Below are 13,865 nucleotides of genomic sequence, written 5' to 3'. Positions count from 1 at the left end.
CTCAGACATTTTCACCACCAGGCACAAAGTTACAGTTCATGGTGTTGGAGCACAACTGACTCAGGGTTAGAGAAAGATACTAACAGTAACAAGGTGAGATCCATTTTTATTGAGAAGGGTGTATGCAGAGGTGTTACGACAGGACAGGCAATTTTCTAGGGCCCCGAAATTGGAGAGGGCCCCCGAATGTGTTCCATTTAGATAGGCACTCATTGTAATGACAAATGTGCAGGAACCCCCCCTTGAAGCATAGAAATAGTATCTACACACTACAAAGACACAATTGGAAACCCCAGTAAGGGGGCCCAAATGCAAGAGTGTACAGAATGTGATGAACATTACTTTTTTAGTAAAAATTGGTTGTAAAGAGAGTGATTTCATAAAGCATGGAGCGGATATATAGAAGGAAAAATTGGATTGACTAAGTTTGTTTAGACAGTTCAGCCATTTCTGATTCAGCTTCAGTGCATGGAGAAAAACAGCAGTACCAATGCAGCCATAGGGTGAATGGGTAAGAGTGAGATGGGGGTGTGATAAATCAAAATTTAGTCCCTCAGCAGTCCTGACTCTTCTTATCACTGTTACCTCAGGAAAGAGAACTTTTTCATCTTTAACCATGTGTCACGAGAGGCTTCCAGCCCGACCAATACTTTCAATACAGAGCAGTGTTCAAAGGTCTTTGGACCAGGAGGAACACAGTGGCTGCATGTGCTTTAGCCAAAGCCTGCAAATAGCAATTTTGAAAGTTAGGGTAATATCTTTAGTGCAATTTAAAAATAAAAATTCTATTATTTGCACTTTTACTTTATCATTTAAATATTAAGATGTGCAATTTGTATATGTTTTTAATCACCATGTGCACTATTTATTTGAATTTATTTAACTTTCTCACTAATTTAGATTTTTAAAATCTACATCATTATTATTGGTTTTCTGTTTTCTGTAAAAATGTTGTATTTGTTGCTGTTTTATTTCCCCTGCTCGCTTCGCTCGCCCACCCCGGGTTTGATATACTGTACAATTTAAAGAGATTGTTATTTTCATGGGAATTGTTACATATGTATTATTTTCACTTTTACTTTAAAACTTTTGTAAAAACAATATTTGGAATTAACTTTTCTTCAAGATCGTATTGAATTTTGATTCCATGTTTGGACAATGACAACGCAACATATATCTGCCTGTGAGTGAATATCGTTTCTTTCTCTCTAATAAATAAAACGACTTTCTCAAATGCTTGTCCTTGCTCTTTCTTCTTCGCTTTGTCTTTGATGTGTCATCTAGAACATATAAAATTATTGTCCTGTCAAAATTTATAAGAGCTGAGAGTGCAGGAAGTGTGTCTGACAAAAACATTCACACAACTGAGAGGTTAGATGACCGTGGTCTTGTTTGAAAATAGTTGTAAGTAGGGCGTGACTTGAAAGAATCTCATGTTAAAAGTCTCCGTCTCACTGGACTTCATACGCAACAATTTTTTTTTTAATCTTTTAATTCTCGCTGGCAACATGAATTAGATGATCTACAAATCTCCGACTTAAAAGTTTAAATCCGAACAATATATTCGATCTATTTTCGCTGTTCCGTTATTTCACAAAGTAATAATTTCCATTTGTTTGCGCTAATGCAATCTTTCCTATCCTTTTTTGAGACTTTTGAATTTTCATATTTCCATTATCTCCAACCAGCTGTGCATGTGTACCGCACCAACATTTATGAACTCTTTACAACGTTCTACTTTGTCATCTACTCTTTGTCCTTTATTTCTGGCCCCGGGCATGGTTAAATCTCTTTCTTGCGGGACATATAACGCTGCTCGCGCTGTGAAGTGGGGGGGCTGAACACATGCTAAGGAGATGCGGTCAGATCAGCTGCGGTCATGCTGCTGCTGCTGGCGAGCTGCGTGTTCTGCTTGTCATGCTGTGAGTCGATCATTATAAAGCCTGCACAGCAGCTGTTCTTTTGCCACTTCGTGTCTCTGCTGCTCGTGTTGTGAAGGGGGGGGGGGGGGGGGGGCGGGGGCGCTGAACACACACTAAGGAGATGCGTTCTGATCATCTGCTGGCGAGCTGCACATCTATCATTTAAAAGCCCGTACAGCAGCTGTCCTTTTGTCTCACTGCCTTGTCTCGCATGACTTTGTGCTAAAATAATTGTAATAAATTGTACCATGTTGAGACTTGGAGGAGAGTGAGTTGGGGAGGCCCCCGTGGAGTTTTTTTTGCATAGGGACCCCACAGTTTTTAAAATTGCCTCTGGGTGTATGAGCATTTTACAATTAGTGGTTTGACTATGCAGTGAGAGACTAGCACATGGCATTAAGCATCAAGTCTTAACACAACTGATATCTTCATCATTATTCTACATTTCTTCTCTAGTTGTGTCTTCTACTGAATCTAAACCTGATGAGAAGTGTTTGTGTACTGAGTGGTCAAGTTAGGATATTAACCAAAAAAAAAGTCTGAATTAGCATAAGCCACCCTAATTTTGAGGTGTTCATAACAAATGCAATGATTTATTTCATGAGGAAGGAGTGTATAATAAACAATTTTTTTGTCAAATATTCAAAATATTAAAATGTGTGCTTTAGTTTAAATTAGTGAGCCCAAAAACCCCTGTTGTGAAGCAGTGATAAAATCAATGGGAAAACCTGTTGGACACCAATATTAATGAAGTGGTGTTTAGAATAAAGAATCAACATGTATACAAATCTGCTAGTGGCTGTAGTTGATTGGCTAAGATGATAGAATTCTGCATATTAAGAGTCAGATGATGTGATGTATTAGATAAGGTAGTGGTAATGGGAAAGTATAAAAGGGAATGAAATGTTTTCTTGATTGCTCACTCCATAGACTGAGATATTTGTGCATATCTATGTGTAAATAAGGAATTGCTCTGCATTTGCATCTGGTCTCTGTGAATGACTTCATTGAAAATAGAGGAATGTTTTTTCCTCAACATGCCTAATTGAGCAAGTGACAATGAACTGAGCTTGTATGATTATCTTTTTTGAAGAATTCTAAAAGTTTTAGATTATGTGAAATTTTAATGCTGTCTTATAGTTCCAGTGACATGTCTGGGGGAAGTTTACATGTTCCCCTGTGTCTGCATGGGTTTTCCTCCCAAGTCCCAAAGGCATAAATTTACTTTAATCTGCAAAATCAGGGCCTGTTATGACTTGAGTGTGGGTGTGTGCATAGGTTTCTCAAAATCATGCGCAGTACAGCTTGGGTTCAATTGTGTGGGAATGAAACTTGGGTCCTTTGAGCCATGAAGCAGTAGCATCAACTGCTGTTCCATCCTTTGTTGTCAACTGGCAACAGTAAATTGGCCTAGACTAAGCTGGTACATGATGCAATGCTACAATAGACTAGGATGCCATTTTGGAGAAGGTTCTCATTTCACCAGTTTAGGGCCATAGGTGCTAGCCATCACTACATACACCACTAGGGAAGAATAAACCACCAGTGAACAATTCTACCCACAATTTGCAGTTGCAAATCACCATCTCTAGGAACTGAAATAAGGGCCCAAGAGGTCGGAGACAGCCATAATAATAGATATGTCAACATTATACCAAATTCCTTATTTATCAAAAGTCTGATTTTTGTGGTTAAGGTAATTTTCTTGGATTGGTTTCAGTAACATAAGTTGTTCTCAGTTTGCCTTTCCTAAACTTAAAGTCAACACAAAAGGCGAGGGGCGCTTTGAAAACGGTCATTGTTAAATGCCCAGTAGCAGGTACCGGAAAACATAAAAAATTAATTTACACCATCCTGTCAAGACGTCCGATGTGTTTAACAAGAGCTACAGTCCCCACATTTTCCTTGACACACGTCTTTATGTATACTTAATCCTGCTACTTATTTACAAGATCTATAATGGGTTTGGAAGATGGATAAATACCATTTCAGTATTTCACAGGCTTTTGTTCTTTTTATCCTTTATGACCTCAGTCTGCATAATCTGCATCCGCGCACTCGACTTGCGTCTCTGGGTTGGTTTGGTAAAGTTCAAGCAAACTCCGGAAAAGATTGTAGTCGTCCAGTTCTGCCGCAGTAAAGAATTGTCATGCCGCGCATCCGCTCCCAGTAAAAGGATGGAGCGGGAATTGACAGATACTGTTTAATAGAAATATTTACAATTCCATTTTATAAAACAAAGGATATCCTATAGACAACCATGGGTGAAAACAGCGGTGGTATCTGGAAACTCTCAAGTTCTAAAGTGGCTTTGGCTGTGCTGGCCGGAGCAGGCGTTTCTTACGGACTGTACAAACTGGTTTTCTGCAATTCTTGTCTAAGAAAGTCATTACAGGACGGCCGTTCTGTTGAAGCTGCACGGCAGGAAAGAGGTTTGCTGGATAAAGTGTCGGGTTTGTCTGTAATTCCTAGCGACGAGTCACATGGTAATTGTTATTTTAGGGCAGTGGTCTACTATTTAGGCAACCACTCGGTGGACGCGTGGGTTTAAGTGTAGTTGAGATAACGGCATCCGAACCTTTACCCTTACAGTTGTATGTTACTTGTCAAGCTGCAGCGTGATTTCAATGAAAACAACGAACAGAGGTGTTAAAGTGTTGAATGTTTTATAACTGTACATTTAGTCCATCAATTTTCTAAACCTTTGTGCTCTAGTCCTAGTATCAGAACATCGATTACACAAAATAATTTGATACAAGTTTGTTGTACGTTGGCAAATGCTCCAGGACTCCACACCCTACGGAGTTTGAAATAATACATTTAGTGGATCAAAATTATTATGATTATATAATGCTTGCATTTAAGAAATACTGGCCTCTAACAATCAAATTATGATAGAAAAAACGTTTTTATTTTAAGTGTAATTTTGTATGTTGCATTTGCAGGTAATTTTTCTTCTTTTAATAATGTTGAGTATTAACACATAGTAAATAATGTTTAAAAAGTCATGGTTGTGTAAAGTGTGCTACTTTACTCCAACTTCAGGTGTAGCAGTTGCCTTCCATATCACAAAAGACGTATGAGTTACTTGTTCATGTTTCTTTAAATTGGCCCAAGATGAAGGGGATTTTCAGTGTGTCCCTTTGTGTGCCTTAACGGAGTGGCACTTGACATTGGCACACTTTGTGACCATAGGCAAGCTTTTTAACCAGTCATTGATCAAGCTGTTGAAATGTGAGGACCCCAGGTGGAAATGTCTTTTTTTTTCTTTATTCACTTCTAATTTGGTCATAATTTTTCACAGAGACACTAACAGGGTAATTAACTATGAAATATATTAAGCACATGTGGAACTTAGGGGTATGTACTGTCTCACTTAAGAAAGCAAGCAGGTTCTGGTATTTTTAAAGACAACTGCACATAATTTCAAAAGGAAACAGATATAGAACACACCAAGTTAACAGTTGTGTATTCTTCTGTCTTTAGCAAACTTTTTTTTTTCCTTCAAAATACAAACCTCTCCTCCAGAAATGTCTACAGATTACATTACAGCAGGAAAACAGTTTCTACTGGTAAAATTAACAAACATTCACTTTTGCACTTGCTACTGCAGCCAACGGCTCCAGTGTCTTTTGCAGTAGGACAATATTTTCTGGCGTAATAGAATACTTATATTATGGCAGAAGAATTTACAAATGTGCACATGGCAATTCTGTCCATGGAGATATTTGTCTGGCTGGCTAATGAGTAATTTCATGGGCCTGTCAACTGGCCTGTTTATGTATTATTCACGGCTGATTCTCTTAAATGGTCACCTCATTCTGGGAGTCTGTAATCTAGAGTTCTCTTTCTTGTTAAATTTAAAAGCAAATGATGCAGAAAGAAAAAAAATGCTAGAAAGCAGATAGTCTCCTGTAGAAGGGGTGTCAAAAAGATAGAAAGCAGATAGTCTCCTGTAGAAGGGGTGTCAAAAAGAGTTTGAAGACTGTTGTGTATAATTAATGTATAAATAAATGCAATGCAAGAAATAGAGTAGAATTTATATGTACAGCACATTTTAAAATCGGTTGCTCAGTATCTAATATTTTTAGCTTTACAGTTTTATTAGGTGCTTATTTTTTTTTCTTTGCAAGTGCTTGCTTACAGCACACATGGATCTTTCATTTACTCTGCACTTACTAAACTTCTTTTTGTATGCAATTAGTGAAGGTCTCCCAGTTTGCTTAAATACAGTGCATCCGGAAAGTATTCACAGCGCATCACTTTTTCCACATTTTGTTATGTTACAGCCTTATTCCAAAATGGATTAAATTCATTTTTTTCCTCAGAATTCTACACACAACACCCCATAATGACAACGTGAAAAAAGTTTACTTGAGGTTTTTGCAAATTTATTAAAATAAAAAAATTGAGAAAGCACATGTACATAAGTATTCACAGCCTTTGCCATGAAGCTCAAAGTTGAGCTCAGGTGCATCCTGTTTCCCCCGATCATCCTTGAGATGTTTCTGCAGCTTAATTGGAGTCCACCTGTGGTAAATTCAGTTGATTGGACATGATTTGGAAAGGCACACACCTGTCTATGTAAGGTCCCACAGTTGACAGTTCATGTCAGAGCACAAACCAAGCATGAAGTCAAAGGAATTGTCTGTAGACCTCCGAGACAGGATTGTTTCGAGACACAAATTTGGGGAAGGTTACAGAAAATTGTCTGCTGCTTTGAAGGTCCCAATGAGCACAGTGGCCTCCATCATCCGTAAGTGGAAGAAGTTCGAAACCATCACGACTCTTCCTAGAGCTGGCCGGCCATCTAAACTGAGCGATCGGGGGAGACGGGCCTTAGTCAGGGAGGTGACCAAGAACCCGATGGTCACACTGTCAGAGGTCCTCTGTGGAGAGAGGAGAACCTTCCAGAAGGACAACCATCTCTGCAGCAATCCACCAATGAGGCCTGTATGGTAGAGTGGCCAGACGGAAGCCACTCCTTAGTAAAAGGTACATGGCAGCCCACCTGGAGTTTGCCAAAACGCACCTGAAGGACTCTCAGACCATGAGAATCAAAATTCTCTGGTCAGATGAGACAAAGATTGAACTCTTTGGTGTGAATGCCAGGCGTCACATTTGGGGAAAACCTGGCACCATCCCTACAGTGAAGCATGGTGGTGTCAGCATCATGCAGTGGGGATGTTTTTCAGCGGCAGGAACTGGGAGACTAGTCAGGATAAAGGGAAAGATGACTGCAGCAATGTACAGAGACATCCTGGATGAAAACCTGCTCCAGAGCGCTCTTGACCTCAGACTGGGGCGACGGTTCATCTTTCTGCAGGACAACGACCCTAAGCACACAGCCAAGATATCAAAGGAGTGGCTTCAGAACAACTCTGTGAATGTCCTGGAGTGGCCCAGCCAGAGCCCAGACTTGAATCCGATTTAACATCTCTGGAGAGATCTTAAAATGGCTGTGCACCGACGCTTCGCATCCAACCTGATGGAGCTTGAGAGGTGCTGCAAAGAGGAATGGGCGAAACTGGCCAAGGATAGGTGTGCCAAGCTTGTGGCATCATATTCAAAAAGACTTGAGGCTGTAATTGCTGCCAAAGGTGCATCGACAAAGTATTGAGCAAAGGCTGTGAATACTTATGTAGATGTGATTTCTCAGTTTTTTTATTTTTAATAAATTTGAAAAAACCTCAAGTAAACTTTTTTCACGTTGTCATTATGGGGTGTTGTGTGTAGAATTCTGAGGAAAAAAATGAATTTAATCCATTTTGGAATAAGGCTGTAACATAACAAAATGTGAAAAAAGTGATGCGCTGTGAATACTTTCCGGATGCACTGTATATCACTTTTCCATTGAGAACATAGCAACAAAAGATATACTAACTTTCTGTCACTAGAAATTCTTAACACTACACATTTGTCAGATATACAATTTAAAGAGATTGTTAGTTTCATGGGAATTATTACATATGCATTATTTTAACTTTTACTTTAAAACTTTTGTCAAAACAATACTTGTCCTTTATTTCTGGCTCTGGGCATGGTTACATCTCTTTCTCGCAGGACGTATAACGCTGCTCGTGTTGTGAAGGAGGTGCGGCTGAACACACGCTAAGGAGAAGCAGTCAGATTATCTGATGGCTTGCTGCTGCTGGCGAGCTGCGTGTTTTGCATGTCGCTTGTCGTTGTTTTAAGAGCTGGGAGCACATGAAGTGTGTCTGCCAACAGCAATCCAACAACTGCTAGGTTAGATGTTCGTGGACTTGTTTTAAATGATGGCTCACGGCTTTGTCTCATGTGACGTAAAAACAATACTTGTCCTTTATTTCCGGCCCCTGGCGTGGTTAAATCTGTTTCTCGCAGGATGTATAACGCTGCTCGCGTTGTGAAGGGGGGGTGGCCGAACGCATGTTAAGGAGATGCCATTGGATAATCTGCTGTCTTTCTGCTGCTGTTGCGCTGCCCGTCGATCATTTTAAAGCCTGTACAGCAGCTGTCCTTTTGCCACTTCGCTTCTCTGCCGCTCGCATTGTGAAGGGGAGGGGGTTAGGGTGGCTGAACGCACGCAAGGAGAAGCGGGTGGATCATCTGCTGGGCTTCTGCTGCTGGTGAGCTGCGTGTTTTGCTTGTCGTTTTAAGAGCTGGAAGCAAGTTAATATGTCTCTCGCGGGACTTCAAATTGTCTTCTGAGAAGATCATGTCTCGACTCCCTAATCTCCCTCACAAAGATTTTTTTTAATAATAGAGAGATAAGATAATGTATTATTGTCCATTCTTCTCAATAACAACGTTACATTTTTACAGATGCATTTACTTCTAAGTCTGCAAGCAACCTGGAACCAGAGCATCTAAAAATGCTGATACTTTTGCTTCAGACCAGTTTGGACCCATCTAGTAGGAAAAAGGCATTAGTGACTTTGGGAAACAGTGCAGCTTTCTCTGTTAATCAGGTCAGTGATTATAACAGCAATGTGTCTGTTGATGTTTAGAAGCTTGTATTTTTGTAAACCTATGTGCCTTTAGATTATGATTCTGTTAAACAGTAAACTCTTGAATACCCAAAATGATGTAGTTTTATCTCCTAAATAGTTGTTTCATGTTTATTTTTTAATTAATTTCTTTTTAATTTTGACATTTGTAAGTATTCCATGAAAGCGCATAAATTAATTTACAAGTAAGACACCAATCAGCCACAATGTTACAACCATTGACCACTTACTGTATATTATATTATAGCATTGACAGGTGAAATAAATAACATTGATTCTCTTGTTACACTGGCACCTGTCAAGGTGTTGTACATATTAGGAGGCAAGTAAACATGATGTATTGGAAACAGGAAAAATGGGCAAGTGTAAAGATATGAGTAATTTTGACAAGGGCCAAATTGTGACAGCTAGACGACTCGGTCAGAGGATCTCCAAAACAGCAGGTCTAATGGGGTGTTCCCACTGTGCAGTGGTTATTACTTACCAAAAGTGGTCCAAGGAATGACAACTGGTGAACCGGTGACAGTATCATTGCCATCCAAGTCTCATTGATGCAAATCGGGAGTAAAGTCTAGCTCATCTGGTTCGATCTCACAGAAAAGCTACTACTAGCACAAATTCCAAAACGGCTTAATGCTGGTCATGAAAAAAAAGCGTCAGAATACACAGTACAGTGCATTGCAGCTTGGTGCATATGAGGCTACATAGCTGCAGATCATTCAGAGTGCCCATGCTGGCCCCTATCCACCACCTAAAGTGCCTGCATCAGACACGTGAACTGGACCATGGTGCAGTGGAAGAAGGTGGCCAGGTCTGATCGATCATGTTTTCTTTCAGGTCATTTGAACAGCTCGGTGTATGTGCGTCATTTACCTGAGGAAGAGATTTTAGCAGGATGCACTATTGGAAGAAGGCAAGCTGGAGGAGGAGGTGTGATGCTCTGGGCAATGTTCTGATGGGAAACCTTGGGTCCTGGCATCCATATTACTAACCGAGAATAAACCGGATATGGACGGAGGTACACGGCGATGGGACCATGAGACGTACTGCGCAGGCGCGCGTCTCATAAACCGCAAGCGAAGTCTTATCCACCGCAAATGAAGGAGACATGGCCCAAGAACGAAAGAGCTCAACTAACGTGAATGAGAAATGAAGCAACAACGTGCCCATAGCTAACGACTAACGACACAGCCACACACAAAAGAGGATTCTGCGCTGCACCCCAGAGTCAAACGTGAGAGGCTACGGAGGCCCCACAGGTCCACAAAGATAGTACGGAAGGCGCAGGCGTCACCGCCATATTGTGAGTGGCACTACTGCGGAGTGAAGGTGCAGGCGTCACCGCCATATTGTGAGTGGCACTACTGCGGAGTGAAGTTAGGAATAATGTGCTGCTTGGGATTGTACAAACTGCTGAACGCTTTACACCAAATTCAAACACAATACAGCTCAACGATACAAACACGAGCCCATCTGGATAAGATCAATGAACGCAGGCGCCTACAACGCGCGTCTGAAACTGCGGAAGCAAAGCAGGCATGGGTTCAAAACGAACGAGCTTGACTGACGGATATACAAACACGAGCCCGCCTGGATAAAATCAATGAACGCAGGCGCCTACAACGTGCGTCTGAAATGCCGCGGGCAAAGCGGGCACGGCTCCAAAACGAACGAGCTCAACTAATGTATTTCAGGATACCCAACGCTGGGGGTAGGCGAGCGAAGCGAGCAGGGGGCGGAGCCCCCTTGTTTATTTTGACACATATCACCTCACTAAAGATTGTTGCAGACCACATACACCTCTTCATGGCAACTGTATTTCCTGATGGCTGTGGCTTCTTTCAGTAGGATAATGCACCCCTGCCGCACTGCATAAATTGTTCAGGAATGCTTTGAGGAGCATGACAGAGAGTTCAAGGTGTTGACTTGGCCTCTAAATTTCACAGATTTCTGTTTTATGTGCTGGAAAAACAAGTCTGATCCATGGAGGCCCACCTCACAGCTTACTGGACTTAAAGGATCTACTGCTACACCTTCAGAGGTCTTGTAGATTCCATACCTGGACAACTGTTTTCGTGGCACAAGGAATTCCTACAGAGTATTAGGAAGGTGGTTTTAATGTTGTGGCTGATCAGTATATAGCACAACATCTTAATCAGATTAGTTCAGGTCAGAAGCTTCTTCCCCTAGCCATCGAAAAAGCAGAGAAAGAAAGTTCTAATGTGAAGTAATAAACACACAAAATATGTACATTTCAACAGTGATTGAGTTAATTGTAAAAAGCATTAATAAATGCATTCAGGATTCTTAAGAATGGTTTGGATGGTTCTTTATAAATTGGATTTAAATTGTTCATAATTTTAAGTAAAATATATAACATTCTTTTTATGTTCTGATACAGTAGATAGATGAGTTAGGGTTCTTCTAATTGAGTAAGATACAACTTCCTTGTGTGGGTTATCATGATAGATTAATCATTAATCATGACCCCCAGAGTAATTACACTCAAGTGAAAGTGTAAGCACACCCCATGGAATGATGTTTTCTTTTTTCAGCATATATGGACATAACAAGATTTCATCTTCGTTTAAAAAGTATCTTCAGATAAAGGTGATATAATTGGAAAAAATTCACTTTGCAATAATTTCATTAATGCAAAACAGATCTGCCACTTCTGACTGTGGGAAAAAGTAAGCTAATAGCTGGAATTGGAAGGCAACCAATGTGGTGTAGTGGTTAGGACTCCGGACTTCAAACACAGAGGTTGTGAGTTCAAATCCTTCTACTGACTTTGTGTGACCATGAGCAAGTCACTTGACTTGCCTGTGCTCCAATTGTAAAAACAAAGAAATTTAACCAGTCGTATCTCTTATGTTGTAAGTCACCTTGGATAAAAGGCATCTGCCAAATAACAAGTAATAATTTTGCCCCTTTTGAATGAAACCACCTCATGTAAGTGTTTGCTGTGTCTACCAGTCCCTCTTGCATTCAATTGTAAGAAGGTTTTTTACACTCCTTCCTGAAGAGTTCTTCCAGCTATGTGAAGTTTAAGTGCTGTCTTGCATTTACAGCCCATTTCAAATCCCATTTTGATGAGGTTCAGATCCAGGGTTTGACTTGGCCATTCCAGAAACCTCCATTTATTTCTTTTACGCCATTCCTTGGAGGATTCACTGGTATGTTTAGGGCCACTGTCGTATTGCAAACTCCTGACTGAGCTTCAGTCTTCTGATGTATGGTTTCACATTTTCTTCAAGGAACCTTCTGGTGAGTTCTATGGTGGTGGGCTGCCTAGACCCTGATGCAGAAAAGCAGCTCTAAACCATAAATAACATTTTCAACAACTTGCTTTACAGTTGGTAGCAGGTTCTTCTGATCAAATGCTGTCTTTGGTTTTTTCCAGACATGACTTCTGGTACTGTGGCGAAATAACTAACTTGCCTGTCCAGAGCCCATTGTTCCAGAAGGCCTGGGTTTTGTGCAAGTGCTCATTGGCCAACTTTAGTCTTGCCCTGATGTTTTCTGAAGAGCAAAGGATTCCTACCAGCACACTTTCCATGTAGATCTTCTTTGTGCAGCCTCTTTCAATTGGTAGATACCTACACTCTTCTTTGTGCAGCCTCTTTCAATTGGTAGATACCTACACTTTGACTTGAATAAGTGTCAAGAGCTTCCTGTAGTTCATGTGATGAAATTCTGAGGTCATTAAAGACTTATTATAGTATCGTGTATTCTGCTCATGGGCAGAACATGCTGGGACAGCCAGGCCTGGACAAGCTGGCAGTTGTTTGAAATCTTCTCCACATGTAGATGATCTTCTAGTCAGTGGAATATTTGATTTCCAGTTGTTTGGAGATGTTTTTAAATGCCTTCCCAGACTCTTAGGCAACTGAAGGCCTCACAGACCTCTTTTGATCTAGGCATGGTGATAACACAAACTTAAACAACAGCAAAACAAACTAAATATCTGAGGTTTAAATAAAACAGGTTCCACCAAGATCCTCTGTAATGAGGCTCTAATCATTTCCACTTAATCTGGAACACCTGATTTTAATTTCAGGTATTTGAGATAGTGATACAGTAAATGTATGGATGTACTTACATTTTTCCATATACAAAGTTTGCATTTATGTTCATTTATATTATATAAAGGACTGTATAATGTAAATGTGGCATAATGTTTGCTATATTATATCACCCAATAGGTACTGATTAAATGAAGATCAAATCTTGAAATGTCCACATATGTTAAAAAAAGAAAATATATTTCATGGAGTATGCTTACATTTTACATGACAGTATATGAACCCAAGAGTGTTTGATAAAAATGAAATTATTCAATCCCATCAAGGTTTGAGCAGATGTTCTCACCTGTCTCACTCCACTACAGGGCACCCACACTCTCACTCATACAGGGTTAATTTGGATTCACTAGTTATTCTCAAAACATATTTACATTTATTCCAAATATTGCAGTCAGTAACTGCCGAAAAAAACTGTATATGGCACTATCATGCTTCAATTCAGAGCTTTTACAAATTAATTGAATACTTGAAAATGTTTCATTGTTAGAAAATAAAATTCAAAATGTCTTTAATCATTTTGAGGCAGTCTTTCAGTCTCTGTAACTGTGTGGAGGTTAAGGTGCAACAATATTTTGACTACATTTTGGCAGTCAAGTAGCGTGTCATTTGCAGGCTCAAACAAAAAATAAATATTTGAGTTAAATTGTCCAAAAGTATCTAGTCCAGTGTTTCCCAAACTCGGTCCTGTGGCCCCACTGTGGCTGCAGGTTTTTGTTCTAACCAGCTTCTGTTTTTAATTGAACTCCTGGGCTAATTAAGTGAACTGATATTTCCCAAGTTCTGTGTTTAGGGAACAATATAGAAATTAGAAAACTAAGTTTGCAAAATAAATAAATAAATAAACATAATATGAAAATGTACCAAGCAGT

At 40.0% G+C, this 13,865-nt stretch overlaps 1 protein-coding gene across 1 annotated transcript in view; it reads left to right on the top strand.

Annotated features, from left to right (window-relative positions):
* The first annotated feature begins 4,053 nt into the window (after window positions 1-4,053).
* The window catches only part of armc10 (armadillo repeat containing 10), a 32,397-nt gene continuing 22,585 nt past the window's right edge, over window positions 4,054-13,865 (top strand). The window contains exons 1-2 of the mRNA XM_028811628.2: window positions 4,054-4,408; window positions 8,727-8,872. Of these exons, the coding sequence (XP_028667461.2) occupies window positions 4,183-4,408; window positions 8,727-8,872 (372 nt within the window). The 5' untranslated portion in view covers window positions 4,054-4,182. The remainder of the gene's footprint in view (window positions 4,409-8,726; window positions 8,873-13,865) is intronic.

The sequence above is a fragment of the Erpetoichthys calabaricus genome, chromosome 1, assembly GCF_900747795.2.
Source record: "Erpetoichthys calabaricus chromosome 1, fErpCal1.3, whole genome shotgun sequence".
NCBI classification, from domain to species: Eukaryota; Metazoa; Chordata; class Cladistia; order Polypteriformes; family Polypteridae; genus Erpetoichthys; species Erpetoichthys calabaricus.
This window is presented reverse-complemented; position numbering and strand designations above follow the sequence as displayed.